This window comes from Lucilia cuprina, chromosome 4 (assembly GCF_022045245.1).
Source record: "Lucilia cuprina isolate Lc7/37 chromosome 4, ASM2204524v1, whole genome shotgun sequence".
NCBI classification, from domain to species: Eukaryota; Metazoa; Arthropoda; class Insecta; order Diptera; family Calliphoridae; genus Lucilia; species Lucilia cuprina.
The window spans coordinates 29193548-29220230 of NC_060952.1; the positions used below are offsets into that span (position 1 = coordinate 29193548).

A 26683-nucleotide genomic window follows, 5' to 3' on the forward strand; every position below is an offset into this window, starting at 1 on the left:
TTACAAACACTAATAACACTTTTAAATTCTACATAAGTAATATTGAAGAAGACTTAACTCCCCCTACCAACATTTTTAAGGATAGGCCATATTTTGCCCTACTCCCCTTTGAGCCCTCCTAAAAAATCTCTTTTTTTGCCAAAAAAAAGTAAAAATATTCCGAAATAATGTTAAAAAACAAACCAAATGCTTTATTTTTTTTAAATAATCCCCATTTTTAACATACATACTGACTGGTGTAGGGTATCATATGGTCGGCTACGCCCGACTATACATACATACTTGTTTTGAATTGAATTTGTAGACAATTGTCTATAGCGTATGTCTAATAAGGAATTAGTTAGTGTTTCTAACCGTAGTCGATTTTGGAAGTTTTTTTTTTCAAGAAATGTTGATATTTACAATTGTGTGAAAACCATTCCAGATGGAATTAAGGAAGAGAATAGAATAGCAAATATGAAAAATAACTGTAAACCCAATTTTAAATCCAGAAAAGTCAAGTAAGCAGATTTGTAACTAGTTATTTTTTAGCCATCGTCGAACAAAAATAAGTAGTTATTCACCCAAAAAGTAACTACTTACACTTATCTCAAATATTACTTGCCTTCTTACGGGGTGTGTGTGAAGTTAAATTCGAATTTAACTAGCAAAGACACAAACCAGATTTGTTAACAGTGCTCATTTTGCAGCTAACAGAGCGCTGTTAATCAGTTAACAGAATATTATAATTGAATTAGAAGATCGAAAACTGACCATTTTGGAAGCAGGATGAAGGTTCCACACATCCAACTATATGGAAATGGTGGTCCAAAGGCTACTTAATGGAACTGTGCGTGAAATATATCTGTATTCATAGTAAACATACTTAAACATTGAACTTTGTTTACCAATATTCTGGACAGGATTACTGGAACTGAGTGAAAGTTACACATGTCCCAGTATATGTAAATGGTAGTCCTAGGGATATGTCATGGATCCGCATTAGTGGAATATCTTAAATAATCTTGGATTGCCTTATTTAATTAACATTTTTTTGAAAAATTCTTTAGAGGATTAGTGGAACTGGGTGGAAGTTACACATATCTCACTATATGGACATTTTAGTAAAAGGGGTACCTAATGGAACTATGTAAGTTAGATATCTGAAATAATTGTGGGACTCCCACAGAATAAAATTTAGTTTTCTTTAAAAAAGTATACATTTTTTGAAAATTTCTGGAGAGGATTAATGGAACTGAGTGGAAGTTACATATATCCCACTATATGGAAATTTTAGCTTAAGGGATACCTTATGGAACTATATCGGTAAAATATCTGAAATAATCGTGGGACTCCCACAGAATAAAATTTTATTTTGTCTGAAAAATAGTACATTTTTTGAATATTTCTGGAGAGGATTAATCGAACTGAGTGGAAGTTACATATATCCCACTATATGGAAAATTTAGTTTAAGGGATACCTTATGGAACTATATAGGTAAAATATCTGAAATAATCGTGGGACTCCCACAGAATAAAATTTTATTTTGTCTGAAAAATAGTACATTTTTTGAATATTTCTGGAGAGGATTAATGGAGCTGAGTGGAAGTTACATATATCCCACTATATGCAAATTTTAGTCTAAGAGGTACCTAATGGAACTATATAGGTTAGATATCTGAAATAATCTTTGGACTCCCACAGAATAAAATTTAATTTTTTCTGATAAATAGTACATTTTTTGAATATTTCTGGAGAGGATTAATGGAACTGAGTGGAAGTTACATATATCCCACTATATGCAAATTTTAGTCTAAGAGGTACCTAATGGAACTATATAGGTTAAATATCTGAAATAATCGTGGGACTCCCACAGAATAAAATTTTATTTTGTCTGAAAAATAGTAAATTTTTTGAATATTTCTGGAGAGGATTAATGGAGCTGAGTGGAAGTTACATATATCCCACTATACGCAAATTTTAGTCTAAGAGGTACCTAATGGAACTATATAGGTTAGATATCTGAAATAATCGTGGGACTCCCACAGAATAAAATTTTATTTTGTTTGAAAAATAGTACATTTTTTGAATATTTCTGGAGAGGATTAATGGAACTGAGTGGAAGTTACATATATCCGACTATATGCAAATTTTAGTCTAAGAGGTACCTAATGGAAATATATAGGTTAAATATCTGAAATAATCGTGGGACTCCCACAGAATAAAATTTGATTTTGTCTGAAAAATAGTACATTTCTTTTAATATTTCTGGAGAGGATTAATGGAACTGAGTGGAAGTTACATATATCCCACTATATGGAAATTTTAGCTTAAGGGATACCTTATGGAACTATATAGGTGAAATATCTAAAATAATCGTGGGACTCCCACAGAATAAAATTTTATTTAGTCTGAAAAATAGTAAATTTTTTTAATATTTCTGGAGAGGATTAATCGAACTGAGTGGAAGTTACATATATCCCACTATATGGAAAATTTAGTTTAAGGGATACCTAATGGAATTATTTAGGTAAAATATCTGAAATAATCGTGGGACTCCCTCAGAATGAAATTTGATTTTGTTTGAAAAATAGTACATTTTTTGAATATTTCTGGAGAGGATTAATGGAACTGAGTGGAAGTTACATATATCCCACTATAAGGAAATTTTAGTCTAAGAAGTACCTAATGGAATTATTAGGTTAAATATCTGAAATAATCGTGGGACTCCCACAGTATAAAATTTGATTTTGTCTGAAAAATAGTACATTTCTTTTAATATTTCTGGAGAGGATTAATCGAACTGAGTGGAAGTTACATATATCCCACTATATGGAAAATTTAGTTTAAGGGATACCTTATGGAACTATGTAGGTAAAATATCTGAAATAATCGTGGGACTACCACAGAAAAAAATTTATTTTGTCTGAAAAATAGTACATTTTTTGAATATTTCTGGAGAGGATTAATCGAACTGAGTGGAAGTTACATATATCCCACTATATGCAAATTTTAGTCTAAGAGGTACCTAATGGAACTATATAGGTTAAATATCTGAAATAATCGTGGGACTCCCACAGAATAAAATTTTATTTTGTTTGAAAAATAGTACATTTTTTGAATATTTCTGGAGAGGATTAATGGAACTGAGTGGAAGTTACATATATCCCACTATATGCAAATTTTAGTCTACGAGGTACCTAATGGAATTATTTAGGTCAAATATCTGAAATAATCGTGGGACTCTCACAGAATAAAATTTAGTTTTCTTTAAAAAATAGTACATTTTTTGAAAATTTCTGGAGAGGATTAATGGAACTGAGTGGAAGTTACATATATCCCACTATATGGAAATTTTAGTTTAAGGGTACCTAATGGAACTATGTAAGTTAAATATCTGAAATAATCGTGGAACTCCCACAGAATAAAATTTAGTTTTCTTTAAAAAATAGTACATTTTTTTGAAAATTTCTGGAGAGGATTAATGGAACTGAGTGGAAGTTACATATATCCCACTATATGGAAATTTTAGTTTAAGAGTACCTAATGGAACTATGTAAGTTAAATATCTGAAATAATCGTGGGACTCCCACAGAATAAAATTTAGTTTTCTTTAAAAAATAGTACATTTTTGTGAAAATTTCTGGAGAGGAAAATGGAACTGAGTGGAAGTTACATATATCCCACTATATGGAAATTTTAGTCTAAGAGTACCTAATGGAACTATATAGGTAAATATCTGAAATAATCGTGGGACTCCCACAGAATAAAATTAAGTTTTTCTTTAAAAAATAGTACATTTTTTGAAAATTTCTGGAGAGGATTAATGGAACTGAGTGGAAGTTACATATATCCCACTATATGGAAATGTTAGTCTAAGAAGTACCTAATGGAATTATTTAGGTCAAATATCTGAAATAATCGTGGGACTCCCACAGAATAAAATTTAGTTTTCTTTAAAAAATAGTACATTTTTTGAAAATTTCTGGAGAGGATTAATGGAACTGAGTGGAAGTTACATATATCCCACTATATGGAAATGTTAGTCTAAGAAGTACCTAATGGAACTATATAGGTTAAATATCTGAAATAATCGTGGGACTCCCACAGAAAAAATTTTATTTTCTTTAAAAAATAGTACTTTTTTGAAAATTTCTGGAGAGGATTAATGGAACTGAGTGGAAGTTACATATATCCCACTATATGGAAATTTTAGTCTTAAGGGATACCTTATGGAACTATGTAGGTCAAATATCTGAAATAATCGTGGGACTCCCACAGAATAAAATTAAGTTTTCTTTAAAAAATAGTACATTTTTTGAAAATTTCTGGAGAGGATTAATGGAACTGAGTGGAAGTTACATATATCCCACTATATGGAAATGTTAGTCTAAGAATACCTAATGGAACTATTTAGGTCAAATATCTGAAATAATCGTGGGACTCCCACAGAATAAAATTTAGTTTTCTTTAAAAAATAGTACATTTTTTGAAAATTTCTGGAGAGGATTAATGGAACTGAGTGGAAGTTACATATATCCCACTATATGGAAATGTTAGTCTAAGAAGTACCTAATGGAATTATTTAGGTCAAATATCTGAAATAATCGTGGGACTCCCATAGAAAAAATTTAGTTTTCTTTAAAAAATAGTACATTTTTTGAAAATTTCTGGAGAGGATTAATGGAACTGAGTGGAAGTTACATATATCCCACTATATGGCAATTTTAACTTAAGGGATACCTTATGGAACTATGTAGGTCAAATATCTGAAATAATCGTGGGACTCCCACAGAATAAAATTTAGTTTTCTTTAAAAAATAGTACATTTTTTGAAAATTTCTGGAGAGGATTAATGGAACTGAGTGGAAGTTACATATATCCCACTATATGGAAATGTTAGTCTAAGAAGTACCTAATGGAACTATTTAGGTCAAATATCTGAAATAATCGTGGGACTCCCACAGAATAAAATTTAGTTTTCTTTAAAAAATAGTACATTTTTTGAAAATTTCTGGAGAGGATTAATGGAACTGAGTGGAAGTTACATATATCCCACTATAAGGAAATTTTAGTCTAAGAGTACCTAATGGAATATTAGGTCAAATATCTGAAATAATCGTGGGACTCCCACAGAAAAATTTTTTTCTTTAAAAAATAGTACATTTTTTGAAAATTTCTGGAGAGGATAAATGGAACTGAGTGGAAGTTACATATATCCCACTATATGGCAATTTTTTTAACTTAAGGATACCTAATGGAACTATGTAGGTCAAATATCTGAAATAATCGTGGGACTCCCACAGAATAAAATTTAGTTTTCTTTAAAAAATAGTACATTTTTTGAAATTTCTGGAGAGGATTAATGGAACTGAGTGGAAGTTACATATATCCCACTATATGGAAATGTTAGTCTAAGAAGTACCTAATGGAATTATTTAGGTCAAATATCTGAAATAATCGTGGGACTCCCACAGAATAAAATTTAGTTTTCTTTAAAAAATAGTACATTTTTTGAAAATTTCTGGAGAGGATTAATGGAACTGAGTGGAAGTTACATATATCCCACTATAAGGAAATGTTAGTCTAAGAAGTACCTAATGGAATTATTTAGGTCAAATATCTGAAATAATCGTGGGACTCCCACAGAATAAAATTTAGTTTTCTTTAAAAAATAGTAAATTTTTTGAAAATTTCTGGAGAGGATTAATGGAACTGAGTGGAAGTTACATATATCCCACTATAAGGAAATGTTAGTCTAAGAAGTACCTAATGGAACTGTATAGGTTAAATATCTGAAATAATCGTGGGACTCCCACAGAATAAAATTTAGTTTTCTTTAAAAAATAGTACATTTTTTGAAAATTTCTGGAGAGGATTAATGGAACTGAGTGGAAGTTACATATATCCCACTATATGCAAATTTTAGTCTAAGAGGTACCTAATGGAACTATATAGGTTAAATATCTGAAATAATCGTGGGACCCCCACAGAACGAAATTTGATTTTGTCTGAAAAATAGCAAAAAATGTACTATTTTCAACAAAATCAAATTTCATTATTCTGTGAAGTCCCACGATTATTTCAGATATTTTACCTACATAGTTTCATAAGGTATCCCTTAAACTAAATTTTCCATATAGTGGGATATATGTAACTTCAACTCAGTTCCATTATCCTCTCCAGAAATTTTCAAAAAATGTACTATTTTTAAAAAAAATTAAATTTTATTCTGTGGGAGTCCAAAGATTATTTCAGATATCTAACCTATATAGTTCCATTAGGTACTTCTTGGACTAACATTTCCATATAGTGGGATATATGTAACTTCCACTCAGTTCCATTAATCCTCACCAGAAATTTTCAAAAAATGTATTATTTTTAAAAGACAACTAAATTTTATTCTGTGGGAGTCCCACGATTATTTCAGATATTTGACCTAAATAATTCCATTAGGTACTTCTTAGACTAAAATTTCCTTATAGTGGGATATATGTAACTTCCACTCAGTTCCATTAATCCCCTCCAGAAATTTTCAAAAAATGTACTATTTTTTAAAGAAAACTAAATTTTATTCTGTGGGAGTCCCACGATTATTTCAGATATTTAACCTATATAGTTCCATTAGGTACCTCTTAGACTAAAATTTACATATAGTGGGATATATGTAACTTCCACTCAGTTCCATTTTTCCTCTCCAGAAATTTTCACAAAATGTACCATTTTTTAAAAGAAAACTAAATTTTATTCTGTGGGAGTCCCACGATTATTTCAGATATCTAACTTACATAGTTCCATTAGGTACACCTTAAACTAAAACGTCCATATAGTGAGATATATGTAACTTCCACTCAGTTCCACTAATCCTCTCAAGAAATTTTCAAAAAATGTACTATTTTTTAAAGAAAACTAAATTTTATTCTGTGAGAGTCCCACGATTTTTCAGATATTTGACCTAAATAATTCCATTAGGTACTTCTTAGACTAAAATTTGCATATAGTCGGATATATGTAACTTCCACTCAGTTCCATTAATCCTCTCCAGAAATATTCAAAAAATTACTATTTTTCAAACAAAATAAAATTTCATTCTGTGGGAGTCTCACGATTATTTGAGATATTTAACCTATATAGTTTCCATTAGGTACCTCTTAGACTAAAATTTGCATATAGTCGGATATATGTAACTTCCACTCAGTTCCATTAATCCTCTCCAGAAATATTCAAAAAATTTACTATTTTTCAGACAAAATCAAATTTTATTCTGTGGGAGTCCCACGATTATTTCAGATATTTTACCTATATAGTTCCATAAGGTATCCCTTAAGCTAAAATTTCCATATAGTGGGATATATGTAACTTCCACTCAGTTCCATTAATCCTCTCCAGAAATATTCAAAAAATTACTATTTTTCAGACAAAATAAAATTTTATTCTATGGGAGTCCCACGATTATTTCAGATATTTAACCTATATAGTTCCATAAGGTATCCCTTAGGCTAAAATTTCAATATAGTGGGATATATGTAACTTCCACTCAGTTCCATTAATCCTCTCCAGAAATATTCAAAAAATTTACTATTTTTCAGACAAAATCAAATTTTATTCTGTGGGAGTCCCACGATTATTTCAGATATTTAACCTATATAGTTCCATTAGGTACCTCTTAGACTAAAATTTGCATATAGTCGGATATATGTAACTTCCACTCAGTTCCATTAATCCTCTCCAGAAATATTCAAAAAATTTACTATTTTTCAGACAAAATAAAATTTTATTCTGTGGGAGTCCCACGATTATTTCAGATATTTTACCTATGTAGTTCCATTAGGTACCTCTTAGACTAAAATTTCCATATAGTGGGATATATGTAACTTCCACTCAGCTCCATTAATCCTCTCCAGAAATATTAAAAAAATTTACTATTTTTCAGACAAAATAAAATTTTATTCTGTGGGAGTCCCACGATTATTTCAGATATTTTACCTATGTAGTTTCATTAGGTACCTCTTAGACTAAAATTTGCATATAGTCGGATATATGTAACTTCCACTCAGTTCCATTAATCCTCTCCAGAAATATTCATAAAATGTACTATTTTTCAAACAAAATCAAATTTCATTCTGAGGGAGTCCCACGATTATTTCAGATATTTTACCTACATAGTTCCATAAGGTATCCCTTAAATTAAATTTTCCATATAGTGGGATATATGTAACTTCCACTCAGTTCCATTAATCCTCTCCAGAAATTTTCAAAAAAATGTACTATTTTTTAAAGAAAACTAAATTTTATTCTGTGGGAGTCCCATGATTATTTCAGATATCTAACTTACATAGTTCCATTAGGTACCCCTTAGACTAAAATTTCCATATAGTGATATATGTGTAACTTCCACCCAGTTCTATTAATCCTCTCAAGAATTTTTCAAAAAAAGGTTAATTAAATAAGGCAATCCAAGATTATTTCAGATATTCCACTAATGCGGATCCATGACATATCCCTAGGACTACCATTTACATATACTGGTACATGTGTAACTTTCACTCAGTTCCAGTAATCCTGTCCAGAATATTGGTAAACAAAGTTCAATGTTTAAGTATGTTTACTATGAATACAGATATATTTCACGCACAGTTCCATTAAGTAGCCTTTGGACCATCATTTCCATATAGTTGGATGTGTGGAACCTTCATCCTGCTTCCAAAATGGTCAGTTTTCGATCTTCTAAATCAATTATAATATTCTGTTAACTGATTAACAGCGCTCTGTTAGCTGCAAAATGAGCACTGTTAACAAATCTGGTTTGTGTCTTTGCTAGTTAAATTCGAATTTAACTTCACACACACTCTTACGGGGTATGTAAAGATTTTGCTGGGTATATTCTATATGAACAAGTTTTTTATAAACTCAAATCACTTTACCAAATTTCTAAACTTAATCATACCGGTAATTTGATGAATAATTAGACTATTTTCGAACTACTTAAAAATTGTATTTTCCTTTCGTTTCTTATTACAATACAATTTTCCGACCCTATCAAAAACATTAAATATTTCCATAAATTCATTATGATTAAGTGAAATGTATGTGTCACTTTTTAAAAAGGCTTTTAAATAAAAACAATTCTCTTATCATTTTTAGTGAGTAAACTTTATTCATTTTTTGTCTTTTGATTTAGTTTTGTTTTTTACAATATTTTCTTTGTGTGATTATTCTTTTTTTTTAATTTAAAATAAACAATAAAACTACCATTAATAAATTAAAAGATATAAAAACAGTTTTACATAGTCTAATACTGAAGCAATATATTTTAGATTTATTTATTGCTCAGAAATGTACACAAAGGTTTTAGGTGGTATTAAAAATTTAATTAATAAAATTGTGCATATTTAATTAAACTATTTTTTTTTGTATATGTACAGGGGATTTGAAACATAACTATTTTTTTTTAAGTATTTCTTTACCAAACATTTTTAATAGTTATACTTTTTTAGATGTACTTTATTTAGCCATTTCTATCATTTATACGCACATTAGTAATACACATATACTAGTCAATATTTCTTTTAGACTTATTTCAATTTAGATTTTTTCATGAAATTGACTTAAATATGATTATTTTCGATTTACTTTTTTAAACATTAATTTATCTTCTAGATAATTATATTTTATATTTGCTACAAATATCATTTATATTGCTATAATTTTCAGTTTTTATAAGAAAAAAATTAACTATTTATACATTTACTAATAATTTTGATTATTTTAAAAAGTTTTGCTCTTAATTTATATTTAAATTATATTTAGTATTCTTTGAGTTTCTATTTAGTTTGGGACTTTTCTACTTTAGAAGTTTCATTTTTATTTTATTTGTATTCGCATATAAGCAACTTTTTGACTAGAATCTGTTGTTTTCAATAGTATTTGTATTTGATTATACATATTAGGATTTTTACTACTTTTTAATTAAATCTATTTTTTCAGTTGTTTTAGTAAATATTGAGAAATTAGAAAGTGGTTAATGTAATTATTTTATTTATTTAGGTAATTGGTTTTTATTTTGTATTTAGACGTTTGAAATGAAAAATTATGTATTTTTAGTATTTTTCCCGAACTCTCAAGAAATAAATGATATCTCATTTTTTTTTGTTGTCCTAATCTACTTTTTTCTATTTTAATGTAAAGTTATTCTAAAGAACTGATACCTTGGAAACTAATTAGAAGAGCTTTAGAATCACAATAAAGTTTCAGAGAATGAGTTCTAGAAGTAATAGTGACATCAAGAGTTCCATCAATGCTACTTAAGTATCTGAAGTGGTTCTGTTTTTAGAATTTTTTATTATACTTTTCTTAGGTTTATATTCATTTTTTTTAAGTAGTATAGAGAAAGACTTTAAAAATTATGACATTTCAAAACTAAAATCATTCATTAATTAATTATATTAGTAATTTATTTATAGTCGGTTTGTAAATACAAAGGTGTTTGTTACAATCATACACTAAAATTATTGCAGATTTTTTACTGTGTACTATAAAAGTATTTCTAATTGTCTAAAGCAACCACAAATTATTGAGAAATTGTCGTTAAACAAGTGCTTTAAATGATACAATATTGTCTTCCAATTAGAATTAGTAGATTTTTTTTAATTTTGCAAATTAAAATCTTACTTTAAATTCTAATTGGAAGGTTTTCGTCACAAAAGAGCACATAGTTTTGAACGTTTTTTATTTTTATCGGTTGCCGATGTGGTGGTACATGATGATGATATTGATGATGAGGCTGACATTTGACCGGTGGAACCACTAGGTGGCTGTGACGGACTTGTCGGACTTTTATCATCGAGATCTTCGCTAGCATGAGTTTCAAGCAGCTTAAGTGAAGTCTTTGGTTTAACACCGTCCATACTGTTGTAAAGAGTTTTAGTCAGTTTCGATTTGACTGCTTTCCCTATAGCACCAGTTTTTTTCATGCTCAAACGTGAAGTTCCGCGGTGATGTTCCGGTGTAGAGGTCTCATCACTATGCTGCTGTTGATGGCAATTTAAGGTGGTCACCGTAAATTCTATATCTTTTATGTCTTCCTCAGCACAGGCTTTAGATACAAAATAAAAAATTATTTTTTTTTTGTCAATAATAACTATACCTCTTAATACTCACCAGCAAATTCTTCGACTGGTTTGTCAATAGTATCATGATCAATCCATGTTAAACCCATTTCAACTTTTTCTGCCAAATCTTGCCAATTACGACGATTTTCTAAAGTTCCCTCATATAAGGGTGTTATCCAAGGAAAAGTATCACATAACACTCGATATAATGGCAGACATATTACATCGATAAAACCCACTTGCATTTTTGGTAATTCATCCTTACGTTCTCTATCCATCATAGCCACAGGTTGTGTATTTAATTGTAATTTTTCTAAATCACCCTGATCAAAAAATTCATCAGCTACTAATTTTGCAACACGATGTTGAACTTCCCAAGGTTTCGCTATAGCGCTAACATCACAGGCCGTCATCATCATACCACATAATACTGAAAATGTAAATTAAGAAATAAATTAAGAATTTATTATATTTATTAATTGCGTTTTAAACTTACATTCTTTCTTTTCCTCACTTTGCCAATCGAATTCTCCATTTTCCACTAGTTCTAGAAAAGCATTACGCTTTTTGAAATATACTGCCAAATCGGTGGAAAGTATAGCATTTTCTACAGTTTTCATAACGGCACGGTAGTCTTCTGGTGATAGAGCCTATAAGTATTAAAAAATTAAATATGTTTATTTATCTTTCAGAGGAGTAGACCCTTTATATTATAAACAAACTCCAAATACATAAATGGTTAATTCTCGTCAACACCGACGGTTGTATCGTAGTATGTCGTAATTTTTTCATTATTGATTTGTTTTTGTTTCAAAAAATATTATTTGAAATTTTTTATGACATAGAACGCTACAACGATACGACATCGATTGTGAATTAGACAATAGTATGTACATATGTATGTATTTCGTATAATGTCGTAATTTGATTTTATGTTAACGTAAACTCTCATCTACGGAAACAGTACTATATCAACCATCGATATAAAATTGGTAAAATAATGACTAAATATTAATAATTATCTTTCTCATCAATTTTGTAAATTCATTATTTATTGAAACATGAATTAGAAATAATGTATTCTTATTAAACAAAAAAATTGTATATAATTACCATCACTCCTACAACCTTATTGTAAGACAATCTAGCCATGTCTATTCGTCTGGTCTAAAGAAATCCCAAACTTATTTAGGTACGGTTTGTTTGTCTCATGTACTGCATTTGATTTTGTTTATTTAATCAATAATAATCATTATTGTGATCCCTGATTTATTCACAATAGATCATTAAATATTTCAGTATTACTTATTATAAAATTTGACAAAGATGTTTCGTTTTAAAACATTAACCATTAAAAGCATAATTAAGACGTTATAGTTAGAATCAATGAAAAATAATAACAAATTTTATAATTGCAAAATGATTTTATTACAAGTATCTTATTTTTAAGATTTTTACAAAGTCAAATACATATTTAAAGTTTTTAGATTTTGCCTAATTATAGTTTAACCATATTAATCTAGCCCATGCGGTTTCTGTTTTGATTATTTCGGTTAACACGTTTATTTCCATTAATCCTTTTGTTGTTATTCTTTCTCACTTGCTGTCCACCTTTTCTATTTTTTCCATTTCTTACTTGTCTTCCACCTGCGCCTCCATTTCTTTTTATTGTGCGGATGGCTGTATATTTCAAGTTTTTCACAGTCACTTTTTTCCTTTTGGGTACTGCAGGCATTGGCGGTGGTGCAACAGTAGTTGTTGTAGTAGAAGGTTCTGCTGTAGAAGTTTCACCATCACATGTGGCAATATTAACTATACCAATAAATGCAATGATTAGAAAGACCAAAGTCACTTTCATTATTGAAATTTGATTTAAGTTCTTGTTAATTAATAGTTTATAGCTCAAAGTAGTTTTTGAATTGATATCAATGCTATGGAAAAAGCTTCTTTTTATAGTTAGAAATAGAAGTTCGAACGTTTGACTATTTGATATTGTCAAAGTTGCTTATTTGTTTAAAATGCAAATATTTATGTTTTCATATTTTATGTTAGTTTAATTTCAATAAAATACTAGACGTGTTAAAATTAATATTAGTTCATATGTTGGTACTTTCCAATTGTAAATAAAAATAATATTTTGAAAATATGATACAGTTGTGTAGTATACAAATTTTAGTGGTATTGAAGGCTGAATATCTTTAAACAAATGGTTTTAATGTTTTCAATTAAATTGACTAGATTGAATCAGAGTTTCCCCAATTGTAATAACCTTAGTGAATATTGGAAAACTCCAAGAAAAAAATTACAAAAATCATTTAAAAACAATCAAACTTTAATTCTGTTTACGAATCAATTTTTATTATTATTTCTTTTCTTTTTTTGAAAAAGGAGTTCAGACCTCTCCGATTCTCTATAACTCAGAATCACTTAAAAAACTTTTACTTTAAACGCCAACACCTTGCGTATTCATTACGCCAATTACATCTTATATTTATGGTTTAAATCGGTCCGTTATTTCACCCAGGCCCCATACAACCATACTTTCCGAATAGAGCTCTTGAGCTCATAATACTGTCCAAGTATATGCATAAATCGTCATAACTTAGTTTGTATCAGTATACTTTAAGGTGGGTGTAGTGGTATTTTTTTTTTGTCCGATACAAATATCAACACAAACGCACTACTATTATAATCTCGGTTATGAACCTAGCAAAAAAAAAGAACTTCCAAAGAAGAGAAAAAGTAATAAATTTTACTCCATAGGAGTACTGAAAAAGACTTAAACAAGCTATGATTTTAGCACAGGCTTGTCATGGGACGGATATTATTTAATTCCAAATTCACTACATCTGAAATCATTCTCAGGAACAATTTTTTATTTTTTATTTTTATTAATAGGTTAATTTTGAACTGATTTTATTATTATAATTACGTAACATTAATAAACACATTTGAATATATGTGTGTCGACAGATATTGAATATTATATTGCATTAAAGGACTTTCTGACTTACAAATTGCTAATTTGTTATTACACAATTTTGAATTGCATTATCAGTAAGTCGGCGTTTTTGACCATAGATTTCTAAAATTCGCGACAATGTCTTTTGATGCCGTAAACCATTGATTATTCTGCTCTTTAGCATTTCAGGGGATATGTCTGTTCAAAAACTAAAAGTTGTTAATTTTTTCTTTATAAAATTATAATTATTTTAAAGTTTTTACTAAAAACAAAAAAGATGTTATTTCAGGTATTTGTTTTCTAATTTAAAACATAAAAACACATAACTGTAAATTAGTGTCCCGAGGAACAGCCTTTTTAAGTATTTCATGTAGGAATACCACTCAATCAATGCGTATTAATGTACTAAATACGAGAAAATTACACATTACTTTTTTAGTACGGTTTGTTTTTCTCATGTACTACATAAGATTTTGTTTATTTAATCAATAATCCTTAATATATAATATATCCTTAAATATTTCAGTATTACATATTATAAAATTTGTCAAAGGTGTTTTGTTTTAAAACGTTAACCATTAAAAGCATAATTAATACGTTATAGTTAGAATCAATGAAAAATAATAACAAATTTTATAAATGCAAAATGATTTTATTACAAGTATCTTATTTTTAAGATTTTTACAAAGTCAAATACATATGTAAAGTTTTTCAGATTTTGCCCAATTATAGTTTGACCATATTCATCTAGCCCATGCGGTTTCTGTTTTGATTATTTCGGTTAACACGTTTATTTCCATTAATCCTTTTGTTGGTATTCTTTCTCACTTGCTGTCCACCTTTTCTATTTTTTCCATTTCTTACTTGTCTTCCACCTGCGCCTCCATTTCTTTTTATTGTGCGGATGGCTGTATATTTCAAGTTTTTTACAGTCACTTTTTTCCTTTTGGGTACTGCAGGCATTGGCGGTGGTGCAACAGTAGTTGTTGTAGCAGCAACTTCTGTTGAACTATTAGTTAAATTTTGACATATCACAATATTAACTATACCCATAAGGGCAATGATTAGTAAGACCAAAGTAACTTTCATTTTTGAAGTTTGATTTAAATTCTTGTTAATTATAGCTTTTGAATTGATATCGAATCTGTGGAAAAAGCTTGTTTTTATAGTTAGAAATAGTAGTTTGAACGTTGACTATTTAATACATATGTTCATATATACATGAGTATAATATGCAAATATTTTTGTTTTCATATTTTATGTTAGTTTAATTTTAATAAAATATTACGCATTTTAAGATTAATATAAATACATATGTTGGTACTTTCCAATTATAAATAAAAGCAAGTACGAAATTTAGTCGGGTGAGGCCGACCATATAATGCCCTATACCTGTTACAAAAATTAAAATTATTAAGTGATTAAGTTTTCATAATAAAACATTTAAGTTGAAAAGTATCTTGCCTCTTAAGCAATTTATTTTTGAATAAATCTGTGGACATATAAGTCAAATTTTGCAGGATGCCCTATCATTAGAGTGTTCATGAGGGTCATCAAGGCTAGTATAAAACTGGTTTTGCAGCTTTTTGTCGACATACGAGTATATTAAACATAATTATGAACTTAAAAGCCTTATTCTGAGGGTTCAGTTATATAGCGTCTAGGTGAAATAATGGATCGATGTTAACCATTTTCAATAAGCTTCGTCTACGGTACAATAGAAGAACATGTGCCAAATTTCATTGAATTATCTCCAAAATTGACACCTGTAGTTTAATTACAAGGTTTACAAGCCCTATTCGGTGGTTCAGTTGTGTGGAGGTTAGGTGAAATAATGTACCGATCTTAACCAAGTGGCCTAAGGTAGGTTAGTGGTTAGTGGTTAGTGTTCTAGTCTGGTAGACCGGTTAGTTCAAACTAACTAACTAACTTACCAAGGCTTCGCCCAATTTAATTGAATTATCTTCGAAATTGCGATCTGTAGTTTGATTACAAGGATTACATGGACGGACGTACAGACTGACAAAGTTAAATAGCCTCAGAAAATAAGCCGAATAGTATACTTTAAGGTGGGTATAGGACAGGCGTGGATCCACCGGGGAAGGAAATTTTCCCACCAAAACCAAATATTTTTCATACAAAATAAAAAAAATAAAAACTAAGTTTTCGCTACTTTCCGAAAAAATGGGCAGTTCTTTCATTTTATTTCAAGACTCCAACTTCTTGGCTGCTTTTCTAAATCTATTAATGTAACGTAGTAGGGTATATCTGACTCATTTTTTTTAAATGAAGGATAAAGATAAATCAAGCAGTGATAAATTTTACAAAAGAAATCAAACGCTTTGTCCATAAAAAGCATATCCAACATAAGTAATACACCATTTGCGTAATACATAATTCTTTTGAAGTAAATTTGTAAGAATAAATAAACATGCGTTTTGCAAAACAGCTTTTTTGTAAAGTTTTTGTCTTATTATTGCATAGCTGAAAACTTTACTTAATTCAGAACATTTAAATTAAAAGGTCGTTTGTATAAATTAAATATGAATTCGCTTGCTAAAGGGTTAATAGGAGGGCTTTTTAAATTTTTTTTGAAATAGTGTTCTGACCACTCCTTGCCTCCATAATTCTAAATCACTTAAATAAAACAATTTTTTTTATTCAAACAGTGATATAAACAAGTAAGAGTGCAATTAAACCTACAGACATCTAAACATTCAAAACAGAAAAACAACTAATCGCGCAAGATTTATTAAAATGATTTGATGACAAATATTTCCCAACAAATTCGCGAGAAGAGTAATGTAAGGTAAAGTAAAGTGCTTGTACATGAACCGGCCCCATTCATGTACACAAATTGCCACCTGAGTTCTTCATTGAAGGATTTAGGGGCGATGGTAGACTATTGTCAAGTCCAGACCATCAAGTCAAGCCAGGTACTCACGTAAAGCACTTCGACACTAACGATATTATTATTATTTGACTATAATAAATTTGATTATTAAATTCGACAAAAATGTTTTGTTTTAAAACATTAACCATTATAGTTAGAATCAATGAAAAATAATAACAAATTTTATAATTGCAAAACGATTTTATTAAAAGTATCTTATTTTTAAGATTTTTACAAAGTCAAATGTATATTTAAAGTTTTTCACATTTTGCCCAATTATAGTTTAACCATATTAATCTAGCCCATGCGGTTTCTGTTTTGATTATTTCGATTAACACGTTTATTTCCATTAATCCTTTTGTTGTTATTCTTTCTCACTTGCTGTCCACCTATTCTATTTTTTCCATTTCTTACTTGTCTTCCACCTGCGCCTCCATTTCTTTTTATTGTGCGGATGGCTGTATATTTCAAGTTTTTCACAGTCACTTTTTTCCTTTTGGGTACTGCAGGCATTGGCGGTGGTGCAACAGTAGTTGTTGTAGTAGCAGTTTCTGTTGAAGTAATTTCACCCTCACATGTGGCAATATTAACTATACACATAAATGCAATGATTAGAAAGACCAAAGTAACTTTCATTTTTGAAATTTGATTTAAGTTCTTGTTAATTAATAGTTTAGAGCTCAAAGTAGTTTTTGAATTGACATCAATACTATGGAAAAAGCTTCTTTTTATAGTTAGAAATAGTAGTTCGAACATTTGACATTTTGATATTGTTAAAGTTGCTTATTTGTATAAAATGCAAATATTTGTTTTTTCATATTTTATGTTAGTTTAGTTTCAATAAAGTACTAGACGTGTTAAAATTAATATTAGTACATATGTTGGTTCTTTCCAATTATAAATAAAAAAAAAATATTTTGGAAATATGATACAGATGTGTAGTATAAAAATTTTGGTGGTACTGAAGGCTGAATATTTTTAAACAAATGGTTTTTATGTTTTCAATTAAATTGGCTAGATTGAATTAGAGTTTCCCTAATTGTAATAATCTTAGTGAATATTGGAAAAATCCAGGAAAAAAATTACATTATAAAAACAATCAAAATTTAATTCCGTTTACGAATCAATTTTGGATTTTAAGTTGTTGCTACCTTCTGAAAAGTAGGTTTATATAAACGTAATTATGAATTCGAGGAGTTCAGACCTCTCCGTTTCTTCATAATTCAGAATCACTTAAAAATCAAACAACATTTACTTGTTGTTCTTTAAACGCCAAAATTTTGCGTATTTCCTTGTCGGATAGACTACATTCAATGTAGTGGTAGTTTTTTTTTTGTCCGTTACAAATATCAACACAAACGCACTACTATTATAATGTCGGTTATAAACCTAGCAAAAAAAGAACTTCCAAAAAAGCGAAAAAGAAGTAAAATTTACTCCATGGGTATACTGAAAAAGGCCAGAAGAAATGATGATTTTAACACAGGCTTGTCGTAGGACGAATGTAGCTTTTATTTAATTCCAAATTCACTACATCTCAAGAAGTAATTTTTATTTTCTATTTTTAGAAGATATTAGGAACTAAAATTGCAGTATTGAATAAATTTATTAAAACGTTAATTTTGGACTGATTTTATTTTTATAACTACGTATATCGTCGTCTAAAATAAATAACTTTTTCTTACATGCATTATATTGTTCCCAACATTAATAAACACATTTGAATATATGTGTGTGTGCCAGATATTGTATAATATACAATGTATATTATAATGCATTCAAGGACTTTCTGACTTTTACAAATAGCTAATTTGCATGATCAGTAGGTCGGCGTTTTTGACCATAGAGTTCTAAAATTCGCGACAATGTCTTTTGATGCTGTAAACCATTGGTTTTGTTGCTGTTTAGCATTTCAGGGGACGATATGTCTGTTCAAAAACTAAAAGTTGTTAAATTTTTTTTATAAAATTATAATAATTTTAAATGAGGAAGCCCCATATAAAGCATATTTCAGAAAATTTGTTTTTAACAATAAATTGCTTAAATATATCGGAGGTGAGGTACAAATCAAGTCAAATGCTTTATTATGAAAACTAAATCAAAATTTTTTACTTGTTATTTTTAGATATCCGTTAGTATCTATGTCTATTTATTGCCCTTTTATTTTTGATATTTCAGCTTGTAAGTTAGTAGAGTCATCTTAAGTCCAAAAAAATACTCAATGAATAATATAATTCGATTTAAAAATAGGCCGAAATGTTTAAAATTTTATGATCCTGCTTATTTTTTAATCAAAAACTATTAAAATTCTCTTATTTGATATTTTATAATGTATAAATTTAGCGGAAAAACACTTCGGGATTTTAAAATCCCGAAAATCCCCGGGATTTAATTTTTAAAAATCCCGGTTTTCGGTACTTTAAAATACCGAAAATCCCAGGATTCCCGTTTGGCATCCCTACCTACAAGTGATTGAAAATCATTTCCTCAGTGTAATTTTTGAAAAATACATTTTTAAGATTTTTTTGAAATGGGTCTTAAAATTCCGTAATTTTAAGCTGATTTCGGCAAAAATAATTTTAAAATTTTTGTATGATTTTTAGTGGGTTGGAGATAAATTTTATTTTTTCTTTTTATGGAAATAGATGTCAAAATTGTCGTATTTTTTGTTCTTATAGAAAAATATTTTAAAAATAGTTTAGTCCATTTCAGAATTTTTAAGAATTTTTTCAAAATCTATGTGCTCCTTACTGTATAAAAGTATTTTTACGGACCAGAAATACATTAACAATCATTTTAATTATTTTTGCGCAATAAGCTCAAAATTACAAAATTTTTGACATCCAATTCGAAAAGATTGCAGGATTTTATTTTAACATAATATACTAAGATCAAGATTTTCAATCGCTGATAGGAACAGTGTGTTACAAACATCAACACAAACGCATAATACAAAATTATTTATTTAGAAAGTCAAGTATTGTTCCTAATTAAAACCGTTTTTTTTTAAATCACTTAAATGTTCATAATATTTTGTTAACATCCGTAAAAACACTAAAACTTTTTCTTATTTAAATAAGTATTAAATACACAATATAAACAAACACAAGAATTTATTTGTTTATTTATTTAGACAAGTATGTCTAGGTGTTTGTTTTCAATATTTGCCATATTAATATTAACTAAAATAAACGCAAAATAGTAACAAAACCATTTTATTTGAACAAATGTTTTTTGTTTTTAATCTAAAAATACTTACTTGAAATATATTATTTCCTTCCGAATTCAAAATCATGACACATTGATCAAAATGATGATGTTCCATGGTACTGGTAGTATACAATATGGCTAATGGAGACTCAGTTTTAGTTTGAAAAGCATTATTTGTGCCTCGATGATCTAAGTCATGACACAAACATGCGACAAGCAAACCAAATATTTCCAAATCCTTCATAAAACGTTCCATGCGGCCGGTTTTCATCATGGCAAACATAGTCTGAGCCACATTAAGGGCATGACGCCAATTGTGATATTTAACGGGACGGTAGTTTTTACGTACACTTAAAACCCAACGACACAGAACATCGTAAGGTATTTGAAACATTTGCACAAGATTACACTGCAGGAACATGCGTACAACAGCACGGCAAGTGTCATCGTCACATAAATCGAAATCTGAAAAGATTGTTAAATTTTGACTTTGAAATGAAAAGAGTTTAGACTTTATAATTTGTAATACCCACCGATAAATTTAAAACTATATAAATTATATGTTTCTGCCGATTCTATAACATCCTGCACCAGTTTATCTGTCTGATCCTGTGATGCAGTAGCATGATACGATAAACACTCTAATGCTACTTTCTGTTTAGCCATTAATTTACAAGCATTTTCATACATCTGGGTATTGTGTATACCAAGACCACAAAATATGGCAAATGCCTCAAATATTGAAGCATCCGAGTCGGTAAAAGGTACCCCAGTACCTTTATTTATTAATTGAGCTACACCAATTACCGTCTTTTGAGCATTTACTATTGGCATACATAGTATTGCCTTAATACAATCAATTTCATTTTCGGCCTTAATTTGATTATGCTCAAGAACCCATTCCCGGACATCGGCTATATTCACCGTATACCCGGTTGAAGCTACATATTGTGCAATTTGTGCCAAGGTTGAGTTACTCAAATCATCTACAGATGGTCGTGAAATGTTTGCTGATTGGTTAGCGGCGCCCAATTCAAAAAGTACTGTAAATCGGGTGGACATTTTTTGCTAAAATATTTAATAATGCAGTTAATAAGTTGTATTAGCATTGCTGATATTAGTTAAATGACTTACTTTTTCTTCAAAACTTTCGGTACTTTTAATGCTTCGACTTAAACGTCTTTGAATTTCATTGGGTTTTTCAATAATTTTCTCTAAATGACTCTGAAATGAAATGTTTATTAAAGGATATTTATTGGATGAAAATAAATAAAAAATGGATTGTAGATTTACATTGAAAAGTTCAAATATTTATTAAAATATCGGTGTTATTAATCCCCACTTTAAAATATAATTTAAGTAGATCACTAGTAACCCCCATATTCATAAATGCTTAATACAGTTATTGATGGTTTATTGTAGATATTTTGCATGGAGAATGTGCGTAATAAACCTAAAATAAGCGATTAATACCTTTATGAATACAGGGGGTTTCAAAAAACTGTAAATTTTTGTTGAATTCGTTTGGTTATTTTTTTTTTATTAAATAGTTATTAATTGTCGTCTATTTTCAATAATTCAGTAGAAAATTTTAACTAAATTATTTATTAATAAAAATAAAATTCTTACCGCCTCACAACAATCCAAATCAACTAAAAACACCGAACACCGTTCACATTTTAATAGCTCCCTGGCTTCGGTCATTATTTTTGTCACCAAACACTCTAAATTATTTTGCTCTTCGAATATACTACGCGCCAAATTTAATAAAATTTGATTACGTCTATACTCCTGGACGGACATTTCAAATAGTTGAGCATTCTGTATACCTATACCACAAAATGTTAAATATCTGCGAAATATTTCAACATCATGTTCATCGAATTCATTTGAGCCATTTGTTTTATTGATTATTTGTGCTACACCAATTATATCACCCTCATAATTACATATGGGCATCGATAGTATAGTGTTGGTTTTATAGCCTGTTTTTAAATCAATTTCACAATTAAAGCGTGCATCCTTGTATGCCTCTCGTATGTTAATCATTTGTTTTGTTTGAGCTACCATACCAGCAATACCCACTCCAAATGGTATAATTATTTCTTCGGATCGAGCTTTTTTAACCGCATCTTTTAGGGCTGAAACAAAGAATAGGAAAATATTTATATTTACACATAAATATATATTTGCATAGTTAATGTGTTTCTAAAAATTATATCCTAATTACTTCATTTAAGTACATTAAATGTCTTGTTCATAATCAGATTTATATTTTATCAATACAAATTTTTAGAGATTGTCGTGGATTTTAACTCCATTTTTTGAGTTTGTTAATTATTATTATTAAAGATTTGGATCCCGAAGATATAGGTTACAATACGAACAAAAAAATGCATATTACATAAAAAATCTTTTTCAACATAGTTAGAATTATACGAAAATAATAAATGCTTACGTAGCTATTTTTAAATCATAAGAAATTTTCGTTTATTTTACAACAAATTATTAATTTTAAGATTTCTTTTTTTTAATGATTTCATAAAATAAAATCTAAGTATTTTCCAATGTGAAATTGCTACACATAAATAAGGTTTACACTGCGTATTTATAAATATATTAAAGGTTTACTTATAGTTTATTAATAATTTTTTTTTACAACATTCCTACATATAAAACCCATCAATAAGTTTATTAAGCGTTGATTTTTTTTAAATTTCGAATAGTTCTACGAATCTGAGGTTAAAATGGTTCAATAACATTTTCAGAATTAAGTTTTTAAATTAGTATTTGGTATCTACTATATATTTAAGTTATCATCTGTCTCCGTAGTTAGCCTAAAAGTCAGCTTAATATTGTTACTTTTATTCAAAGTTAAATATATACATAAATACTACAACGAAAACTCGGAATAATTTCTCGAAATATGAAAACGTATTAAAATCCAAAAATGTTTCATATTTTTCTATACAAAGATTTTTTTACTGATGTGTTATCAAAAAATTTAATATATTTCTTGTAATTTGTCAATTTTGAAATAAGTCAGACCGACAACCTTTAAACTCAGAGATCATAGTATAATTTTCAAAGAATTGAGCAGCAAATGGATTCGAAAAATATTGACATTTCTGACCCTTTTGGAGACATGTTAACAGAGCCAAGACAAATTTTTTTTATAAAAAAATAGCATCTTAACATCTGTGCATCAGGATGTGGAAACAAAGGCAGAAATTTCCATTTTTTCGTGAACGAAGTTAACGTTTGAAGCTGATTACATTTGTTGCATGTTTGTGATCAGTCGAAACGTCAATATCAAATTCGCGGGTCAAAATCTGCAAATTTAAACAGAGACAACTATAACTATATCTAATTACTGCTTTTGTTTTGCTTACTTTTGGAGATTGGTGCGCTTTCATTTTGCTTTTATCAAAAAATACACATTCTTTAAGAGAATTACAATATTTTAAAGAAAATTCATTGCTTTTGGTTAATTTCTAAATGTTTTGCAAAATAACCAAAGAAATAAAAAATAATTTTATATATTTTAAAATTAATAGGTATCTTTTGTAATTTCGGAAACCAAAAATCTAAATAATAATAAATGTATGAAATGTATGTATAATATTAAATGTGATTGGACCGATTCCGATAACATTTGGTACATTTATAATATCCATTATATACTGAATACTAAACACTAAAGTGGTGTATGACTAAATTTATATTTTGCTCGATTTTGCATTCTGTTGAAACAAACACTGCTATATTCAATTTCATATCGGATTTATTACGAAAAATTTATTTATTTATTATTTAAGTCAAATTAACTTCCAAAAAAAAAAGAACACAAAAATTACTTCCTGAAAGGACATCCTTTTTATGACAAGCCTGTGTTAAAATCATAACTTGTTTAGGTCTTTTTTAGTACTTCCATGTGGTAAATTCTACTTATTTTTCGCGTTGATTTTTTGCTGGATAAATTGTGTTTTTAAAAAATTAAGTCTCAAATTACAGATGTAATGGAGAGATTCGGATTAGCGGCTGCTCAATCCTTTAGAAATGTAAAACATGGTCACAGGGTGTAGATATTTTTTAAAATTATTTTACTCTGTGTAATTGTCCAGGGAAATAGCAAACTGAGGAATTTTACATAACTATATAAACATTTTCTCAAAGCTTCACCTTGATATCTCGCGTCACAAAATATCTCGCTTATTATCTATCCTACGAGTTTATGTTATTAAAATTTTTTTCAAATAAGTTATCATACGATTTTAATAAGAGAGACACATATAAATACCGCCCTTTTATATTTGTTTATTAAATTTGAATGAGACCATATACAAATGATACTTGTCATATATATTTTGGGATATTCCGTGTCAGGTTACCCAACTTTTAAAATCGATGTTTTTCGAATGAAATCCAATGTCTTTGGATAAGGTTAGAGTACTATTGGATTGTAGGCTAGACACAAATTTTCAGCTCTATCAATCAAAAACTACCGGACTTAGAGGGGGTCAAACTTGGATATTTTGGCCACAAAGGGTTTAATTAAAGTTGAAAGCAAAAAATTGTCCAATGGATGTTTATAATATACAAAAATAATTTATTTAAGATTTTTAAATCTCCGAAAATTAAAGCTATTTTCTGTTTTAATTTTAAATAATGTCATTTGAATATTTTATTCTTTCGTGCCCTTAAGAATTTCAAATGTACAAAGGTTTCTCAAATATTTTTACCAAGTAATTAAATTTTGTTCCTATAACTTTATTAGTTAGGTCTTATTACTCTAATTTAAAAAAAAAATCTTGAAAAATAAGGCAATCATGCAATGATAAAATTGTTTTTTAAACCTGAGATGAAATTGATAATTTTTTAGGACAAACTTTTTTAAATATTTTTTTCCTAATAAATAGAAATAAATTAATAATTTAATCATTTAAAATAAGTTCTTAATTAAAGGAATAATATATTAAAAAACATTTAAAGCCATTTTTGTTGAAACATTTTTTTTAATTATGCCAGTCTTGTCAGTAAATGAGCGATATAATAGGAATGTACTAAATGTGACACAGTGCATTGATCGTATTATTTATCAAGAAATTAAGTTTTTAATATTGGAGTAATAATATGGTTTTTTGGGGCATAAATAATAAAGTTTTAACGTAAAATTTAAGTAAGTGGTATCCTAAAATAAAAAAAAAAACTGAATACACAGTTTTATCATCATTACACTAATGCATATAAATATTTTGTTCTTTAAGAAAATAACAAAACTGAAACGCAGTTTTAGCATCATCTGTATTTGATCTCGTTCAAGTTTAATAATTGCTGTAGCACAGTGAAAAAGAATTTAGGACGGGTTTCTTACTCCTCAGTTAAACTTGGCTTAACTTGCTGTTAGATTAAACTCGGAACAAATTTAGGCGGACGTTAACCGATGATTGTGTTTTTCAGTTTTAGATTTAAGCTCAGTTAACTTTGTTAGTATTGCCAAGTTTTCACTCAAAAACATAAACAATGAACAGCTGTTTTTTGCAAACAATTCTTTTGTAAAATGGAAAATTTTGGAAAAATGTTAAATAAAGATTTAAAACAATAATTAATAAAACAAAACAAATCAAAAATTGCAATTTACTTAAAATATTAAGTTTTTGTTCTTCCGAAATCATTTTTTTATTGTTTTTGTTAATTGTGTTTTCTCACTTATAACTTGAGTTTAATTGACCAATTACACTCAGTTAAACTAAGATAATAAGTAACATTACTGATAACTACACGAAACATATATTAAACCAGTTTTAACTAAAGAATGAAGATTATCTTTATCAGAAAAACTCGCCCTTAGTAGAATACATACATATATTTCCAAAAAAAACAACACATACTTTAAGGAGGAATATTACTACAAGATACGGTCACACTTATCAAAAAAATGACATAAGACGTAAATGCGAATTTTTAAAATTTATTTTTGATTCTAAATGTTTTTTTGTAATTGCAAAAAAATGTTGAATATCAATGAAGTTCCAAACTGATATCGTAAGATGTATATAACATTCGTGTAAATAAATACATATTAAAGGAAATCAAAGTTACGATTTTTTAGACATTGCGAGATTTTGATAGGTGTGCACGTAACTTATGTCGCCTTGTAGTTCTATGCCGACTTAGGGTATGTATGGGAAATTTTGTCTGATAAACAAAATTTCCCGAAATTATTATATTAAAGTCATGTATGCACGATGATATTAAATGATTGATATTTAAAACGAATGTAAATCGGTTTGCATGAAAATTGTGTATTTTAAAGATTTCGTTACACGATTTTTATTATGTAAAAAATAGAATACATGATTTGATTCACAGATAAGGTCCATATTATTATATGTGGATAGATAGATATATAGATAGATAGACAGACAGACAGACAGACAGACAGAAAGATAGATAGATAGATAGATAGATAGATAGATAGATAGATAGATAGATAGATAGATAGATAGATAGATAGATAGATAGAT

The 26683-nt window shown here is 28.5% G+C and overlaps 1 protein-coding gene across 1 annotated transcript in view; it reads right to left on the minus strand.

Annotated features, from left to right (window-relative positions):
* Nucleotides 1–9129: 9129 nt before the first annotated feature.
* Nucleotides 9130–26683, minus strand: part of LOC111677550 (cGMP-specific 3',5'-cyclic phosphodiesterase) — a 62442-nt gene continuing 44888 nt past the window's right edge. Inside the window, exons 4-10 of the mRNA XM_046950360.1 lie at nucleotides 21786–22297; nucleotides 21291–21380; nucleotides 20690–21224; nucleotides 20206–20621; nucleotides 11588–11741; nucleotides 11141–11521; nucleotides 9130–11075 (exon numbers count right to left, since the gene is read on the minus strand). Of these exons, the coding sequence (XP_046806316.1) occupies nucleotides 10678–11075; nucleotides 11141–11521; nucleotides 11588–11741; nucleotides 20206–20621; nucleotides 20690–21224; nucleotides 21291–21380; nucleotides 21786–22297 (2486 nt within the window). The 3' untranslated portion in view covers nucleotides 9130–10677. The remainder of the gene's footprint in view (nucleotides 11076–11140; nucleotides 11522–11587; nucleotides 11742–20205; nucleotides 20622–20689; nucleotides 21225–21290; nucleotides 21381–21785; nucleotides 22298–26683) is intronic.